General features: G+C 26.4%; 3 protein-coding genes across 3 annotated transcripts; 1 reads left to right on the forward strand and 2 right to left on the reverse strand.

Moving 5' to 3' along the window:
• Positions 1-1,569: 1,569 nt before the first annotated feature.
• On the reverse strand, positions 1,570-4,729 carry LOC122853691 (polypeptide N-acetylgalactosaminyltransferase 13-like). The gene is made up of 8 exons (XM_044154111.1): positions 4,399-4,729; positions 3,985-4,279; positions 3,317-3,777; positions 3,063-3,230; positions 2,883-2,982; positions 2,353-2,762; positions 1,849-2,258; positions 1,570-1,743 (listed from the first exon to the last, which is right to left on the reverse strand). The coding sequence occupies exons 2-8, from the start codon at positions 4,140-4,142 to the stop codon at positions 1,609-1,611; spliced, it is 1,842 nt and encodes a 613-aa protein (XP_044010046.1). The 5' UTR covers positions 4,143-4,279; positions 4,399-4,729; the 3' UTR covers positions 1,570-1,608.
• Positions 4,730-5,710: 981 nt separating this feature from the next.
• On the forward strand, positions 5,711-10,104 carry LOC122853424 (structural maintenance of chromosomes protein 4-like). The gene is made up of 2 exons (XM_044153898.1): positions 5,711-5,824; positions 6,154-10,104. The coding sequence occupies exon 2, from the start codon at positions 6,155-6,157 to the stop codon at positions 10,019-10,021; it is 3,867 nt and encodes a 1,288-aa protein (XP_044009833.1). The 5' UTR covers positions 5,711-5,824; position 6,154; the 3' UTR covers positions 10,022-10,104.
• On the reverse strand, positions 10,062-12,316 carry LOC122853858 (probable 26S proteasome non-ATPase regulatory subunit 3). Its single transcript, XM_044154273.1, has 2 exons — positions 12,212-12,316; positions 10,062-11,989 (listed from the first exon to the last, which is right to left on the reverse strand). Exon 2 carries the CDS (start codon positions 11,966-11,968, stop codon positions 10,472-10,474), a length of 1,497 nt encoding a protein of 498 aa, XP_044010208.1. The 5' UTR covers positions 11,969-11,989; positions 12,212-12,316; the 3' UTR covers positions 10,062-10,471.
• Positions 12,317-14,063: the final 1,747 nt, after the last annotated feature.

The following is a 14,063-nucleotide window of genomic DNA, read 5'->3' on the forward strand; positions in this document are numbered from 1 at the left end:
AACGACAATGTGTAAATTGTTGAATTGTAGATTTGGCATATGATGCATTTTCTTTTTGTTAACAAAAAATAATTTATATTTATTTTACATTTATTATTTTTTATTGTTTAGCTGCTGGTGGACCTGTAGATGTCTAATTAAATTCTCATGTTATAATAATCAAAAAAGTAACTACAACATTCGATGGTACATGAAGATGGATATTGCCAAATATAAATTGTGTGAGTATTGTTGGTGCTATTTAAGTATTATTTGATAGACAGTGTGTTGATTTTGGTTTGTTTTTGCTTGTTAATTAATAATGTACCATGCATGACACAACAATGAGTATAATTTACAAGTACAAACTCATGTTGATGTTGTTAATGATGCATATGCGTTGATGTATAGTTTATAATCAACATGTTACATTTAATGATAATTAGTTGAGTCTATATCTTTATGAACACAAAAAATAATGTAGACGGTGTGTTTTTATTGTTTAGCAGCTGATGACTCTGTGGATGTTTCATATAAAATTATATGATCACATATGCTGAAGCATTTCATCAATTGGAAGAGTTATAACAGCAACAACATCAACATTCGGTGCCATAGAGTGACTTGTGAATATAAAATCACATAATTGAAGACTCCAAAACTAAATGACGCGTATTATCAATAAGTATATTAGCAAAAATCACATCACATCAATATATTGTTGATGCTGTTACAATTTAAACTAATATTGTTGGTTGTTATAAACATTTAGCAAGCTTATTATAATCATTTGTGATTGAGAAAATATAGTCTAATAGTGTTTCCTTAATATTATACAATCCATGATACTGATTCGTAGGACAATGTGGTGTGTTACTTTTAATTAATAACGTAAAAAAACTAAATGAATATTATCTTCTTCCCATTGTTTGATGTGATTCGTTCAACTTTTATTTTAACATTGCTAATCATTCAGATCATTGTGTATTGACTGTTTTTGCTGATTGTGTAAAACAATTTTTAAATCGTTTTTATTTATCGTGCGTGTTAAATTTGGACTGATAGATTAAGTTTGACTTTTAATGAATGAAGTGCTGTTATTATTAGTCAGTGTTAATATCAGTATTAGAGTCTGTGATAGTAGTAGTGATAGTGTATGTTGGATCTGTTAAACACCAAACGGATTATGTTCTTGGGACCACTTGAAAGCATATAGATATCATCATTTTTGTGGCTATCTTCAAAGTCATTATTTGAAGCACCAAAAGGTCAGTCGCTTTTATTTTATTTTGATATAATTTTTTTTTTTATTGTCATGTTTCTTATTTGTTCATTGTCACTTAAATTATATTATCCACATATTACATAAAACCCATCACATCAACAAACAACTTGTTGTTATTTTACCTTGTTTATCTGGCTCTATTTAACATGACTATTTCTTTTTTTTTAAATATATTTACAACTAAACTGTTGATTATATTTTTCAACCAATTACCTAAAAAAAAAATTAACACAAAAAATCACACTTACATACTTATTATCTTACATTTTATTTAAAAAATATATTTACATAAATTTTAAAAGTACTTTAAGAAAATATATTTTGGTAGTTGTTCCTTAAATTGTTTATTTCCACGAGACTGATTCTAATTTCCATTGTTGATTTGCATGCCCAGTGCATGCAGCAATAACTGGTCCAATTTTTGATAAAGAATCAGCTTCAAGACACATTTCAGAAGAAACATGTAACATTGTTTTTGTCTATTTTAAAAATTAAAAAAAAAAAACAATAGAAATACATGTTCTTTCATTGATACATACGTGTTTTATTATTATTATTATCATCATTGAATTTAAATGATTTACCTCTTCATTAAACTTCCAAACTTGTCGTTGTGATCCACTGCATGCCATTATTTTAACCTTGGGTTTTTCATGACGAGTATCATGCTCTGGTGCATCAAGACACAGACTCTCATCAATAATAATAACACCTGATTTAATCATAATAAACATTTGATCAAGATGTGGTGGATTTATACATGATTCGTATAATAAATAACCAGATTCTTGAGCATAAGTTGATTGAACTGTTGGTCTTGTTAAACATTTATCATTTGGAACGTGAATTATTTTACCAAAAAAACGATCATCCTTTGGAAAAAAATGATTTGGCCATATATTATCCAAGTACCATTCAAAATTTTTACATTTAAGTTTTTTACGTAACTCAAAACGAGATCGTACTTGTTGTTTGTCCCTCAAACTTGCAGCTTCTTTAATTACAAAAAACAAAAAAAAAACAAATAAATTACATTTAATATTTTTAAATATAATCTGATATTTATATAATTGAATGAAAAATTTTACCTGGATGAAATTTAAAATAAAATGTTGCCCATTCATCCATCCATACAAGTGCAACTCTTGCAAGATTACCATATAAAACTTCACCAACACCCTCGGGAAATGTATGTGGTGATGATTTTCTAAATAAATGTCCAACATGTGAACATGGTGCTATTTCAATACTACCACCACATTGCCATACACGTAATGATAATTCAATATTTTCACCACCCCATATTTTCATATGTTCATCATAACTACCAAGTTTAAAAAAATAATTTTTATCCATTGAAAATAAACCACCAGCCATTGCTGGTGTTTTAAATGGTTCAATCATATTTTTACGACGTTCAGCAAGAAGTGGACCAGTCAATGTTAACCAACGAAAATGTAAATCCCAATTAAAAGCAGCCCAATGTAAATCCAGTGACCTTGTTTATCATAAAAATAAAATAATACAAAAATATTTAAAATTAATAACAAAACAATAATTAAAATAGTAAATTATTTATCATAAAAATAACTGTTTTTATAATTAAATTTAACTGTACCTTTTGTATGCCAAAGTGTCATCATGAATATTATCAATGACTGGTGCAATTACTCTTGTTTTATCTTTTGAAATTGCTTCAAGCAACGGTTCCAACCAACCTGTAATAATGAACAAAAAAAAAAAATGTATTATTACATTTAAATTTATTATTTAATAAAAAAAAAAATATCTCACCCACCAACCGTGCATTCACAATGTGCATCAAGAAATGTTAAAACATCTCCTTTGGCTTCTTTGGCACCAATCAGTCGAGCATTTACAAGACCAACTCGTTTACCTGCTCGTAAAACTCTCGTACTCACTGGTAATTTTTTAACATATTCGTCCAAACTACTTTTCAAAAATTCTACCATAAAAATATTATTATTATTATTATCGTTTTTGTTTGGTTTTGTTGATCATAAAAAAAAAAAAAAAAAAAAAATACTTTACCTCTATCACTGTCATCATCAACAAGTAAAATTTCAGCTAATAAATGCCTTGGTGATCTGTTGATAACACTGTAAACAGTACGTAAAAGTGTACTCCATGCTTCATTATGAAATACAATAATAACAGATGTTGTTGGTAATCCTTGAATATTTTTATATCTTTTTATACATTGTTTTCTACGATAATCTGGTAATGAACGATTTAATGGCATACGATCACTTGCCATTAAATTAAATCTATTTATTTGAAATAATTGTTGCATTACAGGAAATTCATTTTGTGATATTAATACACCTTCACCATTTTGTCCAGCAAATGGTCTTGGATCAAACATATTTTTATTAATTATTTCTTGTGTTAAATTTTTCGTTTGTTGTGGATTAACTGAATCACCAATATAATGTCCAACAACAACATGTATTCCTCTTCCATCAATATAATCTTTTTGATCACCAGTTAATCTACAATATAAATAAATAAATTACTTCATGAAAAATTCATTTGTCATGCTCTGTACAACAGTAAAATATTATAATATCATTGAATTTAATTTTTCACATTATACAGCTATTTTTTTTTTTTTTTTTGTTTATTATTCTCGTTCTCAGTATAACAGCTATGTATTTATACTGCAATAACAGTAAATAAAATTTTTCATTGTTACTCACCTGAGCGAAACATAATCATCATCAGCATAATCACTGACTCGTTGTCGTTTGCTTGACCAAATAACAAATATCATTGTAAATAATAATATCATGGATAATAAAATTGGCCATAGTCGACACAATTTTCTTGGTACTAATAATCTCCACATTTGCATCATTGATCATTAATTGATTGTTATATTTATTTAAATGAATATAATTTTTAAACATCTCTTTATGTAATATTTCATTTCTTATCAATCGTTATATATATTTTTTTTTTAAAAAAGATCATTAGGTCAACAATCATTTCCCCCTAAAAAAGAAGATACATATAATATTAGTCAAATATATTATTTTTAATTAATTACATATTTATATTCTAAAAGTAAATATATATATGAGTATTTTTTTAAGATAGATTTATAAACTTACCAACTTGTTTTTTTTATATACATTTATGGTGTTTCGAAGGACACTTGATCACGATCCATTCTCACATGGAATTCTTTAAAATATATTTGTGTTCAGTTGATTTTTAAAAATTATTTTCATCTTTTAATAGAGTTTTTTGTTAACAGTAGTTGATTGTTTATAAGAAGAATATTTAATAAAATGATACTGTTATATTTTACAAGATGACAACATCATCATAGTGATGAGATAGACTAGAAGCACAAACACACGCGATTAAAGATTGAAAAAGAGAATAAAAAAATATATGTATTGTAGTCGGTATGCTACTTGAATAGTTGAATAACTGAAAGCAAACTGCAACGAAATCTCAATCTCAAATAGGCGTCCGACAACTTGTTATTATTATTTCCTTTCTCTTTCTTTTTTCTCTCCCCGGTTAATTCAATGACGTCACTGACTGACTAACTATATTTTTTTTTTATATGATACAAATTTGTCCAACACCTTGCCCAAATATCGTCATATATTTTTTTCTACATAATATTAACATTGATGAATTTATTATTGCAATTATAAAGCTATTATAAAAACGACGACAATGATCTTCTGGGCATTTTTATTTTCTTAAATTTCTCATACGAAAATGCATTAGTAGAAATTTTTTAAATTTGTCAGGTAAAAAAAAGAGACAACTATTCGCCAAAAAAAAAAAAAAAAAATCGTGACTCAGGTCATTATTTATTGCTGAAAAAAAATAATAATCATACTTTCGAGATTTTATTTTTTTCTAAAATAATTCTCCTATGAAAATGCATTTGTAGAAATTTTTCAAATTTGTCAGGTAAAAAAAAGAGACAACTATTCGCCAAAAAAAAAAAAAAATCGTGACTCAGGTCATTATTTATTGCTGAAAAAAATAATAATCATACATTCAAGATGTTATTTTTTTCATTGCATTTGTAGAAATTTTTTAAATTTCTCAGGTAAATAGAGACAGGTTTCAATTACTTCAAAAAAAAATCTCAACACAGTCTAAGCTTTATTTCTCACTAGAGAAAAATATTAATAATATTTTCGAGTTTTTTTTTCATTTGAAATTTTTGCCTACAAAAACGCATGAGTAATAATTTATTTAATTAATTAATTAATTACTTTATAATTACTCAATCAAGGTGTAATCAGGTGTAATTTTCATTATTGCCACGCTGAAAAATGCACATGCTACCATCTATGAAAATTTATATGTATTGAATACACCAACACAAGCCAGCAACGAACCAATGAAATAATTAGATTATATCAGATTATATTGTTTAAATTTGTACGTTTGCTTGCGTTTGTTGACATCGTTGTTGATAGTATAAAAAAATATCGTGTTTTCATATAAAATCATTATTCATAAGTTTATAATTGTATGTGCTTGTAATTGTGATAAATAATTAAGGTAAGTTATAACATAAACTATTTGTATTAATAATAATAGTACCTGTTTGAATATTGTTATTAAATTAAGTTAAACGTCTCATGAGCCGGCAAAGCGTCATATTTTTATATTTATTAAAAAATTAATTATTAAAAGATAAATTGACAGCTATGTTGTTTATTTGATTAATTTTATTTTTTCTAAATTGCTTATTTATTTATGAATATAGTTTTTTTAGTATTTTAAATGTTTAACAAACAATAACAATATTCTTTAAAACATAACCTTGAATTATTTACAAAAAATAAAATAACAACAGCATTGACATTATTTTTTTTTTTCCTATTTAGAATGAATGGAACAATTGAAAAATCAAGTACTGTGCTAGAAGCAACAGATACTTTTGATGATGATTACAATGATCAAATTGATTCTGATGAAGAAGGTGGTGTAAGAATAGATGAAGATATTTATATACCACCACCTCCACACAAAATTCAAGATAACAATAATGATGGTGCTAGACTTATTATTAATAAAATTGTAAATACAAATTTTAAAAGTTATGCTGGTGATGTTGTAATTGGACCATTTAATAATTGTTTTACATCAATTGTTGGACCAAATGGTAGTGGTAAAAGTAATGTTATTGATTCAATGCTATTTGTTTTTGGCTATAGAGCATCAAAAATACGTTCTAAAAAAGTATCATCATTAATTCATAATTCCAGTCAACATCCAAATATAAATAAATGTTCAGTAACTGTTTATTTTCAAAAAATTATTGACAGAGATAATGATAAACATGACGTTGTACCAAATAGTGATATTGTTATTTCAAGAACAGCATTTAAAGATAGTACATCGTATTATGAGCTTAATGGTCAACGTGTACATTTTAAAGAAATTGGAAAATTATTGAGAAAAGAAGGAGTTGATTTAGATCACAATAGATTTTTAATTCTTCAAGGTGAAGTTGAACAAATATCTATGATGAAACCTAAAAGTCAAAATGGACAAGATACTGGAATGCTTGAATTTCTTGAAGATATAATTGGTACAACAAGATACAAAATACCACTTGAAAAATTAATGGAAAAAATTGATTATTTAAATGAAAAAGTATGTGAAAAACAAAATCGTTTAAATATTGTTGAAAAAGAAAGAGAAAATTTACGTGAACCAATGCAAGTTGCTGTTGATTATTTAAAATTAGAAAATATTATAACAAAATTACAACATAAATTATGTCATTGTAAAAAATATGATGCCATTGAAAAATTAAATAAAAAAAATATAAATCATCAACAATTAGAAAATGAAGCTGATGATTTAAAAAAAGAAAAAGAAGCTTTAGATAAAGAAAAAGATATTATTCATCGTGAAATGAAAGAAAAAGGTAAAAAATGGAATTCTACACAAGTTAAAAGAGATGAAGCATCAGCAAAATATGAAGAAATTAATAAAACTGATCAAGCAATGCATGCTGAATTAATTGAAACAAATAAAAGAAGAAAAATAAATATTGCAAGTGTTAATAGTGAAAATGAAAAATTAAAAGAATTATCACAAATACCAGATAATAATGCACAAACAATTGAAGAATTTGAAGTACTTATAACTCGTCATACAACAAATCGTGAAAAAGAAGAATTAATATTCAATGAATTACTTGGAAGTTTAAAGGAAAAAACAGAACCATTAATGAAAAAACGTACAGATCTTGAGACAAAATTAATAACACAACGTAAACAATTAAATGATGCTAAAGCAAAATTTGATTTAGCTGAATCTGAGCTTAAAATTTATACAACTGTTGAATTAACTGAAAAAGAAAAGTTAAAAAATCTACAAGAAACACTTGAATCATCATCAAAAACTCTGGAAAATCGTAAAGAACAAATGGAATTATTGAAAAATAAAATACCAACAACACAAAAGCTACTTGATGATGCAAAAAATGAATTAAATATAATAAAAAAAAAAGAAACAACATTATCTGATAAACTAAAAAATATGAGAGTTATTTATCATGAAAAAAAATGTTCTATGAATGCTAATAAATCAAGAAATAAAGTAATTGAATCATTAATGAAAGCTAAAAATGATGGACTAATACCTGGTATATATGGTAGACTTGGTGATCTTGGTGCAATTGATGCAAAATATGATGTTGCAATATCTACAGCATGTGGTCCACTTGATCATGTTGTTGTTGATACTGTTGACACAGCACAAAATTGTATTAAATATTTACGTGATAATAATATTGGACGTGCATCATTTATTCCATTAGAAAAACAAAATAAATTTATTAAAAATTGTTCACAAAAAATTTCTACACCAGAAAATGTTATACGTTTATTTGATCTTATTAAAGTTGAAAATTCAAATGTATTACCAGCATTTTATTTTGGTTTACGTGATACATTGGTAACTGATGATTTAAATCAAGCAACAAGAATAGCATATGGTGAACAACGTTACAGAGTTGTAACATTAAAAGGTGAATTAATTGAAACATCAGGAACAATGAGTGGTGGTGGTGGTAATGTATTTCGTGGTAGAATGGGTCAATCAATTAAAAGAAATGAACCAACACCAGTTGAAATTGAAAAACTTGAAGCTGATTTAGATGTAATTTTTAATGAATGTAATAGTTTACAAAAAAAATTACCATCATTAGAAGAAAAAGTAAAAACACTGCTAAAATCATATGAAGAAATGACAATAAATAGAGATAAATATGAAATTGAAATAAAAACATTATCTGAACAAGTACCATCACTTGAAACACAATTAAAATTACAAATAATTAAAGCAAATCAAGCAGTATCAAGTAGTGAACGTGTTGATGAATTAACAAATGTTGTTGATAGTACACGTGAAAATTTAGATAAAATAAAAAAACAATCAGAATCACTTGAAAATGAAGTTGACAGAATAAATAAAGCAATTGATGATTTATCTGGTGGTAAAATAAAAGAACAACAAAAAAAAATTACAAATTTAGATAAATCAATTGATAAAGCTAAAACAGAAATTTGTCGTCTTCAAGTTGCCATTAAAACAGCTCATAGAAATTCACAAAAAACACGTGAAAAAATTGTAACACTTGAAGCAGATGTTAAATCATGTGAACAACGTATTAAAAATATACAAAATGAAAAAATAAATCTTGAAGAACAAGCTAAAATACTTATTAAAGAAATTAAGCTATATGATGAATCATTAGCTGAACGTGATGAATTAAATTTAACATTAAAAAAACAACTTGATGAATTGATAAATCAAGAAACAAATATTAAAGCATTAAAAATTGATCTTGATGAAAAATTATCAACAAGTAAAAAATTCATTGATGAGTTGACATTAAAAATTAAAGATTATAATAAACAAATTTCTAATTTAAAATTAAATAAAATACCAGATAAAGAAGATAAATTGTTGACTGATTTAACTGATGATATTGTTTCACAACTTGATGCAAGAACAATTGCAGCAAATCTTGCTGCAGCTAAAGAACGTCTTCCTCAAGAAATACCAAATATGAAATTAATTGAAGAATATATGGAAATAAATAATTTATATAAAAAACGTTTTGATGATCTTGAAAAAGTTACTGATTGTCGTAATAAATTAAGATCAGCATATGATGAAGCAAAAAAACGTCGTTTTGATGAATTTAATATTGGCTTTTCAATGATAACAAAACGTCTTGAAGAAATGTATCAAATGATAACACTTGGTGGTGCTGCTGTATTAGAACTTGTTGATTCATTAGATCCATTTACTGAGGGTGTTGTATTTAGTGTTAGACCACCTAAAAAATCATGGAAAAATATAAGTAATTTAAGTGGTGGTGAAAAAACACTTAGTTCACTTGCTCTTGTATTTGCATTACATCATTATAAACCAACACCACTTTATTTTATGGATGAAATTGATGCTGCATTAGATTTTAAAAATGTATCAATTGTTGGACGTTATATTAAAGAACGTACTAAAAATGCACAATTTATTATTATCAGTTTACGTGCTGAAATGTTTGAACTTGCTGATACACTTGTTGGTATTTATAAAACTTTTAATGCAACAAAATGTGCACCAATTATTTTAAAATTATTATATCAAACAAATGATAAAATTGCTGAGTATGAAAATGAAAAAAAACATATACGACAACCATTAATATCACAAGCTATTGCTGTGGAATAATTATTGATACATACTTGACGAAAAATATCCAATTGGTTGTTTATCTTTTTTACAATAAATATCTATAACAACAAAAGCAATAAGTTGAGTTTAACAAAACAAAAAAATTAATGTATTTTTCTATGTTTTATAATAAATTTTGATTAAGTAATAATTTTTAAGTATCTTTGTAACAAAATAATTATATTTGCTATGACATAAAATAAAATAAAAATATTAATTACTTACATGTTGATTTATTTGAATTATGAAAAAAAAAAGAAAACGTATTATTTATTTATTTAATTTATTTGTTGTTAAATTTAAAATAAGCAAAAAATTACATAAATGCTTATTATATTATCTCAATAGTTATTAAATTTTTCCTTTATTATTATTCATTTGTTATTGATAGAAAAAAAAAAAAAAAAATTGCAGATATTTTAGGAAAAAAAAAAAAGAAAAAGTAATTTATGGGAAACCATCATCATCTTCTTCAGCCATTTCTTTGGCCAATTCAAGATCTTGTTGTTCTCTTTCACGACGTTCCTCAGCCGATTCTAAATCTTTACCATAAGATTTTGGTGGATAACGCATTGCTTTGACACTTTGATTATGTAAATCAAGACAAAATGTAATTCTTTGATGAAAAGCTAGAAGTGGCTCTCTTGTACAATAAATATCAGTTGTTTCTTTGCTTCTCATATAACCATTTTCTGGATCTAATGTTGCTTCAATAACACCATCACGTATAGCTTTTGCAACAATAAATTCAGCATCAACACCAGAATCAAGACCAAGTTTTTTAGCAATATCAGATGGTGAAATTCTTGAATATGATAAACCAATTGAACGAATTGCTGTTTTAATAACATTATGACGAAGACGTAAAATTAATGTAAATGTATGATCAATACGAAATTGTGGTCCATAATTTTCCAATACTTCACAAAATCTTTGAAGATTACCAAGACGTACAGCTTGTGTTAATTGAAAATATGGTGCTAATGCACGTCTTAATGCTGCTTGACGAAATATTTGACGATCTGGTATATCACCAAGTAATAATTCAACAGTTACAGCAAGTTTTTGTACTGTTTGTCGAAATCCAACAGCAGTTGTTTGTGGTGCTTTACGCATTGCTTGTACAAGATGTTTATGTGCTGCTGAATATTCAAGACGTGCTGATTTAATTCTTCCAAGATAATATAAAAATCTAGCACATTCATTATTACTTGCTGTTTCTGGAAATGTTGATTTAAGAACAAGTTTATCAGCTTGATCATATAAATTATAATGAAGATAATATCTTAATAAACAATTTATTAATACAGCTTGTCCTTCAAAATCATTACGTAGTGTTGCTGTACGTAAACATAAATGTAAAAAACCACGTATTTTATCAAGTTTACCAATTAATTCATAAACACGTGAATGATAAAAATAACATTTTGCTGCAATTAAATCCATTGTACGACGATTTTCACCAGTAACTTTTTTAGCAAGTGCCTCTGAACATTGTACAGCTTCTTCATATTTTTTAGTATCAATTAAACGTACCAATACAAGTAAATGTATATATGCATCAATTTCTGGTAATAATGGTGATGCTGAACTTTTAAAACGTTGAATTGCTGCTTGTGTACCTTCGGTATCCATTGGTTCTTCAACCCAAACAAGCAATGATTCTCTTTCACTTGCTGATCTTGTATAAAAACCACCAATTAAACAACGTAATACCATTGGATTTAAACGACGACGTGTATTTGGAAGTTCACGTAATGCACGTAATATAAATCTTGGTTCTTTATTTAATACAGCTTTTTCAATTTGTCTTGTATGTTCACGTAAATCATTTATTGTCAACAAATCAATATCTTTTTTATCAACAACTTCAGTATCACCAATTGGTGTATCTGTACTTGTTATTTCAACTTCCATTGCTTCTGGATTTTTAGCAACTCCCATTGTGATGAATAATTATTTTAACTGTAACAAAAAATTAACAATTAGTATGTGTATTTAATGATTTTTTAAAAAAGAAAAAAAAATACCTTGTCACAATTGTCATAACCTTTAATTTAGAGTGACAAGCTAGTTTATTTTTTTAATAATTTTATTATAATTAAATTATATTAGATATGAAAACAAATTATTTATATTTATTAATATTAATGTTTTTTAGTTGAAAAATATTTATTAATTATTTACCCCACACAATGACACAAGTAATTTGTTTTGTATAATTTTTTGTGATCGTTAACTTGGAAGATGCCAATTCACTCTATGATTATGTACAGTGTACACTGTACACGTATATACATGTAAACAGGGCCATTTTTATACATCATCTTGTTGTCAGCTTAAAATTCATTCTGATTGGTTTAAAATAAATTGAGTATGGCGTCGTTTCAATGGCAACCACCAATAGAAAAATAATTACCAATATATATACACAGTTCTGAAATAATTTAAAACATTTTAATATGAATATCAATCAATATAAAAATTAAATTAGCAAATAGTCAATAAAAAAAATTATTTTTTATCAAGCTCAAACAATAAACACCAACACATTGAATTATTATATCTGAAAAATATTTAAAAAATCAACCACACATTCAGGGCAAAGTTTTTTCAAATCCAACAAGTGTTTTTTTTTTGCTGAAAAAAAAATGTTCACTCTACGTTCTCATGTCTCTCATAATTTTATATAATTACAAAAAAGTATTTTAATAATATACCTACAACAATGATAATTAAATAAACATGCAATTAAAATAATAATTTAAAATATACCTATTTAAATGAATAAATTAGTTGAAGCTGTAAAAAAAAAAAAAAACATAGTTAATTAAATTAAAATGCACATGATAAGAAAATAATAACTAAAGATAAATTTGATATGTCTTTTCCTAGCCACCCAAGAGGTAAGACATATGGCTCGTTTTTTTTAAAGTGGTATCTCCGGTAGACCTAATCCACTGAAATTACGCGATACGCCCGTGTTTTCTAGCTGCAGCTAGAAGTATTTCGATTCGATTTTGAATTCCCGATTGCGCTCAAAGCAGCAAGTGTTTATCCGTCGCGACGCATAAAAAAAAACGAAAAAAATATACCTGCAGCTATGAGCGCTCATAGCTACAGGTATATTTTAAATAATTTATTAAAAATATACCTGTAGCTATATGAGCGCTCATATAGCTGCAGATATATTCTCAATAAATTATTAAAAAAATTAAATACTAAAAAAGGCATAAATTTTAAATAATCACTCACTGTAATAGGACATTTCTAATTCACTATGTCACTATTACTATATCACTATCGCACTTTCACTTTCACTGTCACTGTCGATCACTTTCACTATAATTATATCACTTTTACACTGCACATATCACACTAAACACTTGAAATATCTTGAGTCTTGAAAATCCCACGAAGAAGCTGCGTCCAGGAAGTCTTCTATCTGCATCGCGATGTATCCTAAATGAGTGCACTCGATTCTCTCGTATCCGGAATATGGTCCTCAAAAAGTCTTGAAAATCCTGAAAATAAATAATTAATATTAAAATCTTAAAAATATTAAATATCAAATGTGAAAAATAAATATATATAACTACCTAAAAATAATAATAAAGCATCAAGTCCTAAAAAAGCAGCAATCACACGAAGAAGTTGGTCCCAGGTAGTCATCTAGAAGGTCTTGATAATACTGCAACAAATAAAATCGTAAAAATATTAAAAATTGTACATATAATAAATTACTGAAAACACTATAAAAATCCTTGAGTCTTGGAGAGCAGCAGTCCCACGAAGAAGTTGTCCAGGTAGTCCAATTCCATCAGCATAGCCATGTCGGTCACGAAGATCCTGAAAATTAAAAACTTATAATATTAAAATCTTTAAAATATTAAATATTAAATGTTAAATAATAAATATATTAATATACCTGAAAATAATAAAATTCTAAAGTCTCCAAAAACTGCTATCCCACGAAGAAGTTGGGCCCAGGTAGTCATCTAGAAGGTCTTGAAGATACTGAAACAAATAAAATCGTAAA

The sequence above is a fragment of the Aphidius gifuensis genome, linkage group LG1 (assembly GCF_014905175.1).
Source record: "Aphidius gifuensis isolate YNYX2018 linkage group LG1, ASM1490517v1, whole genome shotgun sequence".
In the NCBI taxonomy this organism is placed as follows: Eukaryota; Metazoa; Arthropoda; class Insecta; order Hymenoptera; family Braconidae; genus Aphidius; species Aphidius gifuensis.